Source organism: Cicer arietinum, chromosome 8 (genome assembly GCF_000331145.2).
Source record: "Cicer arietinum cultivar CDC Frontier isolate Library 1 chromosome 8, Cicar.CDCFrontier_v2.0, whole genome shotgun sequence".
Taxonomy (NCBI): domain Eukaryota; kingdom Viridiplantae; phylum Streptophyta; class Magnoliopsida; order Fabales; family Fabaceae; genus Cicer; species Cicer arietinum.
In genome coordinates, this window is record NC_021167.2 from 3,602,999 (window position 1) to 3,618,960 (window position 15,962).

The 15,962-nt window shown below is 28.5% G+C and overlaps 2 protein-coding genes across 2 annotated transcripts in view; one reads left to right on the plus strand and one right to left on the minus strand.

Moving 5' to 3' along the window:
• LOC101495187 (formin-like protein 6) overlaps window positions 1-4,044 on the minus strand; it is a 5,630-nt gene extending 1,586 nt beyond the window's left edge. Inside the window, exons 1-4 of the mRNA XM_073364521.1 lie at window positions 2,342-4,044; window positions 2,026-2,231; window positions 450-691; window positions 5-348 (exon numbers count right to left, since the gene is read on the minus strand). Of these exons, the coding sequence (XP_073220622.1) occupies window positions 5-348; window positions 450-691; window positions 2,026-2,231; window positions 2,342-3,813 (2,264 nt within the window). The 5' untranslated portion in view covers window positions 3,814-4,044. The remainder of the gene's footprint in view (window positions 1-4; window positions 349-449; window positions 692-2,025; window positions 2,232-2,341) is intronic.
• Window positions 4,045-13,124: 9,080 nt separating this feature from the next.
• On the plus strand, window positions 13,125-15,039 carry LOC101495841 (glucan endo-1,3-beta-glucosidase 13). The gene is made up of 3 exons (XM_004511790.4): window positions 13,125-13,411; window positions 13,523-14,656; window positions 14,775-15,039. The coding sequence occupies exons 1-3, from the start codon at window positions 13,357-13,359 to the stop codon at window positions 14,804-14,806; spliced, it is 1,221 nt and encodes a 406-aa protein (XP_004511847.1). The 5' UTR covers window positions 13,125-13,356; the 3' UTR covers window positions 14,807-15,039.
• The last annotated feature ends 923 nt before the right edge of the window (window positions 15,040-15,962 follow it).

Sequence of the window (15,962 nt, forward strand, 5' to 3'; positions counted from 1 at the left end):
TCCTGCTGCTTTTTTTACATTAACAAGGTCTCTACTGAGACCAGCCACAACCTGCAATCCTTTCTTCTTAAAATCTTCCTCGTTAAATTTGGAGTCGATTTGGTTGGGAAGTATACTTCCATTTGCAGATTCTGCACCTTCAGATCTAATGATCTCTTGGACCACAAAGTGGAGCAATGTGGTCTTTCCATCTGTTCCCTTTATGTCTGCAAGTTTTAGGAGTGTATCGAGTTTGAAAGCTTTAGCATCACCTCGATTAGTGCCGACATTCATTCTGTTACCTGTCCTGAGAACGGCTTCAAGGAGTTTGAAGAATAACCTACTGTTCCTTAATTCCTCACTTGCCGCCTAACAGATAGATAGATAAATAGATAGATATTATCAACTGATAGATTAGATTGTCAAAAGATACAAACCAAAGGTAACAAGGAGTTGAAAGTGAGCCAAACCTCCAGTGTTTGGAAAGACTTCTTGAGGTAGTTGATTTCTGAATCAAAGTTGGCTCTGTATAGCATAGCTTCAACTCTTTTGAAAGCAAAAGGGATATCAAGCACTGCTTTAAGAAATCTTTCTGCAGATCCAAGTTTCGAGAGATCACCGCCATAGTTTTTTAATTTTATCTCTTCCTCTTTTGTAGGAGCCATCTTTACCAGGGTTTCCAATAGCTCAGCACCCAAACCTTCAGGATTTCCTGTTTCATAAAAAAAATATCACCACCCCATGAATCCATGATGTTGGCAAAGTGAAAAAAAAGGATGCAAAATAGTATTTGGTTCAAGGCAAAAGCAAACTAGGATATCACGTAGTGTAAATACCCATCTTCTGATATTTCATATATTTTAGACATTTATTACTGATTCAGTAGATTAATAATACAAACTGAAAACACCTTGTGTTTAATAATTATAAGTATACAATTGACAAATAAATACTTCTTCGTGTTAGTTACACTTGAAAGTGATAGAAAGCTTTAATATAGAGAAAGCTCTCTCAGATATTACTACCTTACAAATAACTGTCATTTGAGGTGGAGGCACCAAAGTAATGTGGTTCCTCTGTTAAGAATATGAATGAACAGATGATAAACATGCATCAAAGTTAAAATTTAGGCATGCATACATTTTAAAGTTTGTTTACAGAGAGGGTTACTATCCCTCAACTGACATTATGCATCAAGGAATTAGAGATTAGAACTTCTATTAGACGAGTTAAGAAAAAGATTAAATGAAATATAGTGCAATCTTTTGGATTAGAGCATTGAAAAAGCATAGCATGATGATTTGAATGTATCATTTGTGATCACGGCTCTCACTAAACAAGGGTGCTATTGCTTTTGGAGGAAGCACAGTCGTTAGAAGCCTAGAACAAAAAGACAAGGCTAAGTTGTTAAGGAATATAGGTTGGTTGATTTTAGTGGCAATTACAGTATCTAGTTTAAGTTAAATGACAAAAAATAGCTTGTAAGTAAAAGATGTTTATCAGCTAAAATGTCATTGTTTTATTCTTTTCATGTACGTTGTATGAGCTGAGTTTGGTTTCTACCACATTTTAAATCCCCAGTACCAGAATACCTAAATTTGCATCTCCCTTAATATAACATAATGATGCATGTGGCATGATGCTGATTTAGACATTTTTCATACAACATAACAGATGCAGTGATAATGACCTTTTGTTTTTAAGTTGTTGAGCCATGCTTTTGTTTCTTATATGATCTATTCTCTTTACATTATTGGCACAACCTAATACTAAAAAAATCTATGCCTAATTCCCCTCCTCCACAGGTTTTTCGATATATGATATACAAGAACTGGATTGATGGTGATTATGTCAAAATCACATTTTGTTGAAGTTCAAAAGTATAGTTTTTACTCAAAACAATGTAACTCATCATCAATCCAAAAAAGCACCTAATAAAACCACGAATCACCCAATTTTTTATGTTTTACCTAAATTAGAAAATGTAACTTAAAAGTTTTCTCATCTGTCATGCAAGTATAAATTCCAAAAAGGGAAAGAACTTACCATCCAAAAGAGCATCAGACACCTCATCTCTTGTCACATTCAGTGCCCTTAACAGTATAGCAATATTTTGAGACTTCTTAGGGTCTAAAACCTTGTTCTCATGATCAGCTGAAGGGAGAACTGATTTTCTAGGAAGTTCTTTTGGTTTTGTAGCAGAATTCATTGCATTGCAGCCAAACAAAGACTCCATCATATCCTCATTTAATCTATTATTAAAAAAAAAAAAACCAAAGAAATGAATAATATTAATTCACAATTGTACTTCAACTACTACAACTACAATCCCAAAATGGTATATGGAATTTAATATACTCACTGAAATGAGCTTGATTTTATTTGGTCCCACACTGTAGCACGGTCTGAAGTAGCTCTAACTTTATCCCAATGCAAAGCTTTCAACTTTGGTTTTCCACCTTCCGTTTCATTGGCTTCAATTTCAAGCCTCTCGGAAGATCTCAACAAACTCGCACTTTTATCAACACGATCGGAAACTGAAACTGATTCTGAACCTTTTGTTACACTATTACCAGAATCACCACCTTCTTCACTTATAGACCAAGGTTGCGTCTTTATAGATTTAGAAGCTGAAACACCTTCAACCGCCGGTGACCCTGTTTTTCTAATCGGCGGAGGAGGTGGCGGTGGCGGCGGTGGAGGTGGACGATTAAGGGAAGTTTTAGACACGTGTGAAAATGCATTCGTTGTTGATTGAAGATGCGCTAAATTCGGAGGTGGTGGCGGCGCTGAGAATTTTGGCTTTCTTGAATGTCCACCGGAAGTTAATAGTTTATTATCCGGTCGCTGACGTGGCGGCGGGGGTGGAGTCTGTTTGATCGAAGGTATGATGACGTGTCTAACATCCGGCGACGAAGAAGAAATACGAGATTTCGGCGAACTTCTTTTCGAAATCGGAAGCGGTGTCGCCGTCGTCGAATGATTCTCTCTCTTCGCCGGACTACCGTTAGCGAGAGAACTCTGACGTGAAACCGGCGTGTAAAATCCGTCTTCCTGACTTAACGACGAGTTCACCGGCGAATGAAACGTCGTCTCGTTACTTTCCTCGTCGGAAGACGACGACGGCGAAATCGCCGGCGGGTTGTTTCCATCAAGAGGCTTACTTAAAGGCGGCATTGGCTGCAATTCTGGGCTAGGTCGATACCGATCAGATCGCTTAACCGAATTAAGTTTCCGGTAAGGCGATCGGTTCGGCTTTTCCGTTTCGTTGACCGTGGTTGACCTTCTGGAAGGTTCCACAGTTCCAATGTAGAGAAAATTAGAAGGTACTACTGGAGCAGTTGAATTTGAATCTTGTAGTTGTTGGTTGTTGTTGTTGTTGTTGTTCCTGTGTGGGTTAGTACACACTAGCTTCTGTGTTTCCGCAGGTTGCTTTGCTCTGTGTTTGTATAAAAAGAAAGCTAGTGCCGACAACATTCCTAACGTTACAATTCCAACGGAAATTGCAATTGCTACTTTTTTTGTTCCTTTTGCTGGTTGTGTTGCCGTTGGATTTGCTGTTGTGGCGTTTGATGATGTTATCGGTGCTGCTTGGTTTTGATCTGATGGTGGTGCTTCTGGGTATTCGTGGAAGAAAGGAATGTTGCCGTCGGAGGTAGAGGGTGGTGGTGGTGGTGGTGACAGGGTGGGTGTTGGTGGTGGAGCTGAACTTGCTGGGAATAATGGTTGATGGAGAATTCTTCTTGTGTTATGATCAGATTCATTTTTTGATAGAGATAGTGAGAAGATGATTGTGATTATGACAATATTGAAGCTCAAGTAATGAGCTTTCATGGTGAATTCACTGAATTTGTTTGGGTTTGGTTTATTTTTCCCTTTTGTTTCGCACAATTCATGTCTGAATTTCGTTGATTTCGTTCCGCAAATTTCTCAGAGAAGGATTGAGAGAGAAAGAGAAAGAGAGAGAGAGGAAACTTCTTTCGGCTGTAAGATCTAGATGCTCTTGTGGTCCGACAGGTTCCGTCAGCACAATCGGCATTTTATATTTTCTCTTATACCTTTATTTTATTTTTCGGTTTTCCTTTTTTTAATTATGTCATGTCAAACGCAATTTTCTTGGTTTAAATATAAAAAATTTACATATTCGTAGGGTAATAAATGAGTGCAACGTATTATGCTGACAAAATAAACTATCAGTGAGAATGTAACGTGGCACTGTTCAGTGCATTTCGTGTCTCGTTGTCAACTGATCTATTTAATTATTTCAGAAATAATATATAAATAAAGAATATGACTTCTAATAGTTGATATATAATTATTTAATCATATATATAATATTTTAATTCTTCAAATTGAGTTGCAGATTTTAGACAGTTAGGTACATAAATAAATGGATTTGATATATGTAAGATGGTGGTTATGCAGAAGTGGTGACATTAAAAATAGTGTACGCTCGTGTCCTTTATACTTCTGGATCGTAAGTAGGTAGGCAAGGCACAAATTCGATCTCTGAGGCCGTTATATGTTGTCCAATGAGTTCATTGCCTTTGCCTTTTAGTAGTATCTTTTCTTTGCTTGATGCTTGCCTTGCGACTTCCAGCTTCAAAAGCCTTATATTATATGTTTACTTATCAAATAAAATATAGATGATTTTTATGGTACATTAAAAAATTAATATATTTTAGTTGTTAAAATTGAATTATATATAATTTATGTATCTAAATTCTTTATTCAATAAATTTTGATAAATATAATAATAAAATATGTCGATAAATTAAAAATTAAGTTACTGATAAAAAAAATCTATAATATTAATACGTATCTTGTCTTTAATCGGTTGTACCGTAGAAATAAAATATATCACAATACTATTTATTAGCAAAAAGACTCAGGGAATCAAAAATAATGTCTTCCAAAATCTATGATGCTTGATGCCCATTCACACCTAAAATGTAGCCATACAACGTGCTTTACTATTGCCCCGCTCCTATTTTCTAATTTGATGTATATCTTATTTTTATGTATTGATTTTTAAAATATTTCGTTTAAATCAAAAAATTATATTCATTAATAATATAAAATAATTCAATATCTAGACAATTTTAATAAAATAAGAAAACAAACAAACACCGCAATAAAATAAAAATATATATTACACCAAAATGAAAAACAAATAATATTTATATAATATTACATAAAGACGACAAAATTGAAGAAAAAAAATTAAATATATATAAAATACTTATTTAAATAAGAAATAATAATAATAACAACATATCAAAATAGAGGAGAAGACGGCTAGGAATGGATGTGAAGTATGGAGGGAGATCTTGTGTTTGTAATCAAATAAATATAAAATTATTGATTTTGATTAATTGATAAACATCTTTGATCATGACTAAACGCAAGCTCATTAAGGGTGATTAAAGTCTTCTTCCGTACAAAAAATTGTGATTAATGTCTGGTATTCATGAGCAATGAATGCATTTGGCATTATTCCCAATTTTAATTCTAAATTTCACTCCAGACAGATAGTAAGTGGTAATAGTTCACCACTCAATACGTAACCCAAAAGATAATTATATTTGAGTGATTTTTAAGAGTGGTATGTCTCATACTCTAATGTATACACGTAGGAGTAATGATATTATACACTTGGATGTATTTAAATTGTATATTACTTTCGTTTTAAAATGAATGTAATTTTAATTAAAAAAATTATCTCAAAATAAATTTATTTTTTATATAATTTTAATCATTTTTATTTTTATTTTTTAGTAACTATTATATACATAATTTAAAAAATATTATTATATTATGTATCTAAAATAATAAAAAATTTATCAATAATTAAGATAAGTAATTTAGTAAAACGAGTTATATATTTTTATTTTATTTTAACTATTATATTTCTTAATACATTTGCAAAAATATTAACCAACTTTCATCGTAAAACTTATATTTAGTTATGATAATAAATTTAATTGTCATACATTGTTAAAGTAAAAAAATTTATAATTTCAACACAGTACAACAAATTTATGGGTCTGATTTTTAAAATAATTATAATAAAAATCAAATATATTATAATCATCTAACGATTATAATTGAATTATAATATAAAAACTATTTACATTATTATTGTAAATGAATTAAAATATATAATCCTTATAGTAGCGAAGTTTGAACAAAAACATCAAAGTAGTCAAATTTTTAAAGTATTAATTGATAACAATATTGATATAACGTGAATAAAACATAATAGTTTGGTTTGAATATTGAGCGATCTATTTTAAATTAATGTAACCATACTCAAACCAATAGACATCAAATTTATAATTTGTTTGGTTCAATTAGTACTCGAAGAAAAAAAATCAAATCAAATTTAATAATTTTAATTAAATTTTTAAATTATTTGATTTAATTTTTATATATGTAAATGACACTAACAATTTACAAAGTTAAAATAAAAGATTTAATTTATTTTATAATTAAAGTGAAGTTATTTATATAATTTTACTTATAAGTTAGTTTTTTTTTTTTTAATTCTTAAACACATTAGAGTAGCTATGACTACGAGGACATTGATTTTTCATAACCAATCTATGTTTCCAAAAAACTCAACTACTAGTAATATTCACCAATTTAAAATATACATTATCAGTTTCTAAATACTCAATATTATATTAATATTGTTATAATTATGTTGACGGTGATAATCCAACTCCTAACCAAAACTTGCATCACTAAGTAAACTACATTATTTGTTATTCATTTGGCCATCCAAAACAATTACAGCTATATAACAAGCAGCTGACACAAGCATGACTTTGATTTCGTAAAAAAAAATCTGATTTATTATAAATTGAAGAAAATGGTTTCAGAGTGAAAATAATCAAATTAAAGATTTTCTTTTTTAATTCCTTTTTAGTTTACCAAGTAGAATCAATTGATATAAGTCAGGAGTGGGCAAAGTTCAGAATTAAAACTGTTTGAAAATTGAACTGAACTGGTTTTCAGTTTAAATAACCGAACTGGATCGGTTTTCAGTTCAAAAAACTGAACCGAACTATTTTATAAATTAGTATACTGATTTATTATTTAAATCGAACTGAATCGGCTTAACTTAATTTTTTTATTTATATAGGTCAAATTTTACATAATTACTCCTAATTATTTCTATAAAAAAATCGGTTCAAGTTTTTTGAAATAAAAACCAATTTTGGTTTAGTTTTTACGAACTGAAAACCAATTTGGTTCGATTCAATTGTAGTTTTGAAAAATCAGTTTGAAAACAGTTCGGTTCTCAATTTTTATAAACCAGTTCAGTTCAAAAACAGTTCGGTTTAATTCAATTCTACAATTTGGTTCAGTTTTTGGTTTTTTTGAACACCTCTAATACTAGTTACTACACTTTGAATCTGAACCATAATCGGTTTTAAGCGCCACAACTATATTCTCCTAGCGAAGCGAATGATGGTTAAAATTTCTCAACCTATCCACACTCGAATCTCATTTCTTGTACAGAAAATATATTATCTCCTCATTTCTCGTACAGAAAAATACATTATCTTCTATTTTATCCAATATATTTTAAGAAGATAAAGTTTGGTAATGCAAGCAAGATAACTTGGATAAAGACAAAACAATCATAAATAAATAAATTATGACTCTTTTAATTAGAAATTTTCAAATTTATACTTTTTTATTTTCTTAACATAGTTAAATCAATCAGGAAATAGACTGTTTTGTTATTTAAACATAAGTCGGGATGAATCTAAAAATTTCCTTTGATATGAACAATAAAATAGTATTATATTTATATAATATAATTTTGAAATGAAAATTATCTTGTTAGACTTAATAGAGGTGCATATAAAGAGCACATTCAATAATTATATTTGTACAGATAATTAACATAAATATTGACGAATACTACATATTTTGCTGGACCCAACTTCATTTGTATAGCTGAAACCCTCACTAGTTACTGGCAGTATAAAAATAAATTACATTTAATATCCCATCTCATAGTAATACTAAAGGAAGAAAACCAAGAGGAAAAGAAAGAACACTTTTATAATATTGTGCATGTCTGATTCCACCGACGGAATCGACATGAAAGCATCCACAGTGTATTATTCCTAAATGCTCGTATGTTGCACCATCCTCATTACTCGGAATATAAAGTCATAAGATTTGTGGTCATACATCTTATTTTAGGAAAAGTGACACATGGGTTCATAACATCCTCTTCTTTTCCTTTAAGGAATATATATATTTTAATATAATAAAAATTTATTTTAAATACGTGAATTAAATATAAAATTATTTATATTTAAATATATTTATTTAAAAATAATTTAATAACAAATTTAAATGTAAAAATTAGATTTAAAATATATATAAAAAAAAGGTTAAATTCATTCACTCACACTCCTTGTGGTGTGTAGGGGACATCCACACGCTGATTATTGCTTTATCACTTTTATATACTTTTTCTCTTTTGTTTTTATTTGGACTCTTCCACTAAGCAAAGACAATGTTATCCCTTGTTCACCCTTCATTAATAATTTAACAATTAATAATAATGCTCTTTTTACAAAACGGGATGATTAAAGTTATGCTTTTCTTGTAAACAATGCGTTTTGCCACTTAGCTTGTACTGTTGTACAGGTTTGGCTTTAATTAAACATACTTGTTATTTTATACTTTTAATCAAATTTTGGTGGATTTTACTATATTCAATGCCTTTGAATAATAAATAAACGGCAAAATAGTTTATACGGCCTTTAATTTAATTCAAGCAATAATTAATTATTTTTTTATGATTTGATCATTTATTTAATTAATTTTAAAAAACGATTTGATTGTTCAAAATATTATTATTATTATTATTATTATTCTTTTGTACATTAAACCCATCAAATAAAAAACTTACACTTTAAGATTTGATGACTAAATCACTAAAATAATATCTTCTTATATCTATCATTCACCAAATCAAAATTTTAATCTAAATCTTAAAATGTAAGTTCTTTATTTGAATATGAATTTATGAGTTATGAAATTTGTTGGAAATGACAATATGAATTTATTTGAATATATGAGTGATAAATTTTGTTGAAGATGATTACTGATTTACTGGATTTTATTTGAAGATAATGATAATTTATTTAGAATTCTAATAAAGAAAAGATAAATTATTAAAATTTTAAGATATAAATGAACAAATCGTTACTTAAAATTCGATCAAATTTTGAGAAAAATAAAATAAAAGACATTTTGCCTAAATAAACGGTTTATGTTTTTTAAACTAAACTTAAAATTGCTTTTCATATCAGCGAGTACGATGGGCTTCTATTCTATCCTATCAAAAGTTAGAGATAAAGGATAAGGGTATATTTTAAAAAATATTTTCTATTTTTCATTTTTTTAAAATTTGTTTTAATTCTTCTATCTAAGAAATAAAAGATTTTTGAAATAAATATTTGTCTATATTTTAAAAAATACATCAATTAAAAAAATAAATTAAACACCTATTAGTTCATTTTAAAGGTCTCATCACACCTTCTTATTAATAAATTAAATTAACCACTTATTTTAAAAGATAAAAACATTAATACAAAATTTTATTTTCATAAAATAAACACGTCATACATGAATGGGTTTTGCAGTATCAATACAAAATTTCGTCCATAAACAAGAAATTGAGATTAAGCTGATAGTTACTCCCCTTTTCAATGATATTGCAAATAAAAATAAAATAAAAAATAGTTCCTATACTTATTTTAGTATATATGTTCAGTATTACAATAAATTTGCGAGATTCAATATTAAATCATGCATCTAATTGCTAATATCAAATATTAGTAGTGTGTATCAAACTAGATAAGGTATGATAAGAATTTGAAGTGTTGGTTATGAATTGTGATGTAAGTAATTTGAAAAGATACAATGTCGCAATTTTTTTTTGTTTATTTGAAAACACATTCAAAATATTATTGTAACTCTTTTATAACAGTGTCTTAAAATAAGAAAAATTATAATCAATATCTCAGGTTTGAATGATTCAAGTTAACTTCATTTGTCGGAAGACAAACTCTTGTATTGATATGCTATTGTTCGGGGCGGATATGATTTGGGTTTTGGTAGAAGTTATTTCAATTGGTTATAGACTATTAATTTACAGCTTCTTGAGATATTGTTTTCTTTAGTATGTTGACGGGAAAAAGAAATTTAATGTGTTGGGAAGGTATAGATCCTATTATTCGATGTTTTATATATATAATATGATGATGCAATTGGCAATTTGCTTTTCAACTTTCTTCATATCTAAGCAGATTCTCTCATGTGGAATAAACCAATTCATTTTGTTGTGTAGTGAGTTTATGTCGGTTGGATTTCCACGTCACTTGAGGACCAGTAAGATACACTCCCATGCATAACATCCACCCTAAGAAACAGTTATACCTTTACATTTTTTATAGTTTAATTACAGTTTCAACTTCGTTATTTTAAGTTTTGATTATTTCATTTTAACTTATTTATACAGGTAGTTCTTCTATCTTAAAATAAAAAAAAAAATTAATTTTTAAATTCTTTTAATTGAAAATATGATAATTTATTTTTTTTGAATTATATGAAATATTATTTCATTATATAAAATAATTTAAAATGATCAATTATTTATATATTATTAATTTAATTATAAAAATAAATAATTATTAAAATTTAAATTAATTTTTTTTTTCATTTTAATGTAATTTTATAAGATTAAACAATCAACATCATCATATTATTCAATTAAAATACATTATATTATTATTTTTAATTAACAAATTTATTAAAAATTAAAATAATTAAATTTTAAAATAAAAAGAATTAGTTCAAAAAGTTGATAAAAATAAAAAGAAACAAAACGGAAATTAAGTTTTTTCTTAATCCTCTAAAAATCCGCAATACCAAATTTTTAATAAAAAATGTGGAACCTATTTCCACGATGGACGAGGACTCTAAAAATAGGTAGTCAATCACTTTAATTAATTCATGCATAACAAAAACCGCAAAATGACAAAGATGTTGCCGCGAGTGAGAGAGATGTTGACCCGGTGGACCCCACTTGCAAAAAGAGATTGTATTTTTCTTGGTGTTTTGAGTGGAAAATGTGTTTTGTTTTGATTACCTGAAATTGGGCCACCGCTTGACTAATTACTTAGGAGTTGGCCCATGGGCTATGTAAGAAGGGGGAATGCAGCGGATTCTATTTGGGCTTTGAAGGTAGCGGACATTTGTACCCGAGTGTGGGCCTTTTCTGCGGCGCTAAAAACAAGTGAGCAATTGGAGATTTTTTTACCAAAAAAGATGTTTACCAAATTGAGAAGTAATGATTGAGTAAAAAAATAACAGAGAAGTAATCGTGAATGATTGTTGTAGCTGCATGATGATTGTTTCTTTCTATTGTTATGAACGGCTATTTACTAAATGATGATGGAGCAAAAACTTATTTTTGATACAATGTAAAAATTTTTTACTCTATCAATCGATTACAAACTTTCATTTATATATTATTTTTTTATAATTTAACAGTTGTGTTTAATTGAGAGTGTGTCAGTGCATGTTAATTAATTTTTTTTAATTAAAATTAATATTTATTCATTTGAAATTAATAAAAAAAAATACATTGATTGAAAACTTCAAAATAGCTAAAACCGTACAATTCAAAGAAAAAAAAATTGAAAAAGATTATATGCGAATAAATTCATATCCTTTATGTTAATAACATAAAACAACAAAATATCTACAAATATGACAAATTTACAGATATAACAAAATTGAAGTGTTTGAAAATATATGTTTTAAGAGCAATCAAAGACGTTAAAGTCATTGATTGTATTTATATTTAATTGAAATTAATGTAAACTAAACGAACACTATAATAAAATGAAATATCAAAACTATGTACTAAGACGAAAAATAAAAAACATTTGTACTAAGATAATAAAATAACAACAACAAAAATTAAATATATATAAAAATTTCTTATTTAAATAGTGGAGAGTGAATAAAACGATTTTGAGACGTGATTTTGAACCACAATCTAATACTTTGACCTAACATCACTCCTCTTAGATAAAGAAAGTTAAATCCATTTAATATAGAGTTTTCAATATATTTACATATTTGAATATTTAAATATTTAACAAATGTCCATCAAAGCCGTAGGGACACGCAATTGGTTAGTAAACATGTGAATTATGCTTTACAATGTGATATTAATTTGAATATCACATGTGAATGTTTATGGTAAATTCATGATATGCAGAGAGTATTGACAGGAGTGTGCAGGACAATTGGTCTGATATTATGACTGAAGCATCCTACCAAAAATTTATGGTTTAGTCACCTCTTTGCTTCATTATTATTTATGTTGAGTAAAATGTTTCACATATAATGAGAAAGCAGTACTTATTTGGACTCTACCTATTTATTTTCCAAATAAGATTAGACGAAAAACTAGTGGAACACAATGCCTTAATAAAACCCATTGGCTTCTTAACACATACACTAAAAAAACGTTGTCGATTAAGTAAAGTATTCTTTCATTGTAGTGAGTTAACACAATTCATGCACTCTGGACAGGTCTAAGCGAGCTTTAAAGTGATATATATATTTTTATTTTTATTTTAATAATAATAATAATAATAATAATAATAATATTTAGTTAAAATTATTAATATATCTTAACTTTGGACTTTTTTAAGTTGAAAAAGTATTTATTTAATTATCGTAATAACTTTCATTTAATATTTCGTTTTTTATTTATAACAAAGTTAATTTTATTTTATATTTATTGAGACATTATAGATCATATTGATGCTAAAAAAATAATTAAATAGACAATTCGAATCCGAGATATTTTTTCATATGTAAAAAAATATAATTTTTAGACCTAAAACCCTCTACTTTGTGATGCTTAGAAAAAAATTATAAAAATGTATATACAATATTCAAAGATAAAATTAGCAATTACATGTACTATATAATTTAGTTCCCAACTTAAATAATTTAAAAATGTATCTTATTCGTTTTATTTTATCCTCAATGTTATTTATATTATATTTTGATTTTTCATGAGTTATATCACTTGATGTTTATTTCCTCTCTATTTATATTTATAAATTAATATATCTTTATCTAAATTTATTTTTATTTAAGATATTTTTTTTCATTTTATAAACAGCAGAGAATGACTGTGTTAACAGATTAGGTGTCTTCCTCTACAATATTCATCTAAGTCTAAGCTCCTTATCTATTTAAGAAACAACATAACCAATATAAGAGAGTGAGAACCTTTATTACTATTGTCACAAGAAAATGAATATGGGGTGGCTTTATCATCTTGTCCTTATTTTCTCTCTGTCTCTCACTGGTAAGAAAAACAACTTACAATCTCAACATTTTCATTATCAATTTAGCAATGCATAGATTTATTTTTCTTCTTATAATTTTTTAATTAAAGGCTTTGTTTTATACTTTGCAGTTTTTGGTGAACAAACCATTGAGCTTCTAAACCTATGTGAAACAAGCCAAGACATTGCAAAAGCCTCATCACAAAATGAGCTTCCTATAGCTGTTTCTTTGAACAATGAAGACCTAAATGAGGTCTCTAGCAACATTTTATCAGCTGAAACTTGGCTTAGGTCCAATGTTTTCCCATTTTACCCTTCATCCAAAATCACCAACATTGTTGGAAAAACCTCAGCTTTCTGCCAACAAAACAACAACCTCATTGTTGTTCTATCTGCTTTGAAAAATCTCTATCACTCACTCACAAGATGGGGTTTGGAAAAAAACATAAAAGTTTCCATTGCTTTTCATTTACACTGTTTCACACTAAACTCACCTACTCAAACACATGATTTCAAATTGCTCAAACATATGACCCATTTTCTCCAAACAGTAAACTCCACAATCTCTCTCATCCCACCACATTCAGATTTCTCAGATAAAAATTTGAACTTGGTCACTACCCATTTAGAATCCATGAAAAAGTTTGGATTTTTCAACCTCAACAACATAATAAATGTTGTTTCCAATGTCCCAAAAGAGGGAAAAAAAACTATAACTAGAAAACTTTCAGTTACCACAATCCCAATTAGACCAACCCCATTTCCTGAAATTGCTGAACCCCCTTTGGATTTTCCTGTTGGCTATCCTATTCCTTCAAATTTTCCCACAACAAAACCTTTACCTCCTTTAGCTCAAGTAGTTTCTTCACCACCACCAATTTTTTCTCCCAATTTTGCCCCTCAAAATCCACCAAACCCACATTTTGTTTCTCCAGCTAGTTCTCCTCACTATGGTTTCAATTATCCACCTTGCAATCCAAGAGATAGTGATTCACCTTCACCACAAATTGTTCCTGTTCAAAAACTTTGGTGTGTTGCAAAGCCTAGTGTTCCTGAAGAAACACTTCAACAAGCTTTGGATTATGCTTGTGGAGAAGGTGGTGCTGATTGTTTGGAAATTACTACTCCTGAAGGGAATTGTTATTACCCTGATACATTGGTTTCTCATGCTTCTTATGCTTTCAATAGTTACTGGCAGAAGCATAAGATAAATGGTGGAACTTGTAACTTTGGTGGAACTGCTATGTTGATTAATTCTGATCCAAGTAAGTTTTTTTTTTTTTTTTTTATGTTATGCATAACAACAACATATCCTAATTATTTTATTAAATTTGTCATATTTGGGACTAATTACTGTTTTTTTATTTTGTTTATTGGTTGCAGGTTTCCTTCACTGTAGGTTTATTCTGAGCTAGAATCAAGTGAAAAAAGATTTGTTCCTGCACCTTTATTATTATTTTAATTAATGTAGTTAATGTAGAGAATCCTATGTTAATGTTAAGGTAACTTTGGCTTTTTGATTGATTTTGTTGCTACATGTTGGCTGGTTTATCTATAAACTATTATGTGGACCAATTTGAAGAATTTATTACTCAGAAACTACTACTAATTGAGTATTATGGATCAACTTGAAGAATATTGAGCTTAATTGTTAGTATTTGGTTGCTTCTTGATATTTAATCCTTGACGTTTATCAGATAATTTTAAGCAACAGTATGATTTTCTGTTGGAATAATATTATGAGTAAATATCAAGAAGTTGTTTAATCAACTATTATTATTTATTAAACAACTATTATGCTTATGTTTTGTAAATTTACTTATTAACTTACATTTGGATTTATTTCATTTCTAATGAAATAATCAACTTGTTTTAGAGGCAAAGTTTTTATTTAGAATAATGTAACTTGGTATGCAATTAATTTAGGAATATTTGACTAAACTTTTGTAACAAGACAAGATACATACATAAATGAATGTTTGAGTTTTGTTGTGCTTCTAATGGGTTCAATTCGTTGCTTTAAAATATGGCAAGTGTTCGGTGGATATTAGACAAATGCTTAATTGTTTCATGCATAATCTTGTGTTTTCTAATATTCTTCCTATATCATTCTTAGATATATCTTCTTCCTTTTCTGATCCACGATATAATATTTCCTCGAAATTAAAGCCTGAGTTAGGCTAAAATTTATTACGAGAACAATTGTTGGAATCTTATACTTTGCTCTGATTATATAAACTAGAAACATCCATACTTTTTTACTCAAATATAAGTAATTTTTAATTATAACTATTGTTTTTATAATAATATCCTTTACTAATGTTTAGTAGATAAGTGAAATGCAATGAATTATAAATTAATGTATTTATTAGTTGTTTTAATTTTTTAATTATTTATATATATATATTTATATTAGAAATTGTGAGATATATTAAAAAGACAAATTAACATCTTAAATAAGAGTATAAAAATAATTTAAATGGTAAATATATTTCAAAAATTGTAATTATTTTATATATATAGAACTAAAATATTTTTTCAAAAATTCTCTTATATATAGGATAGAAGGAA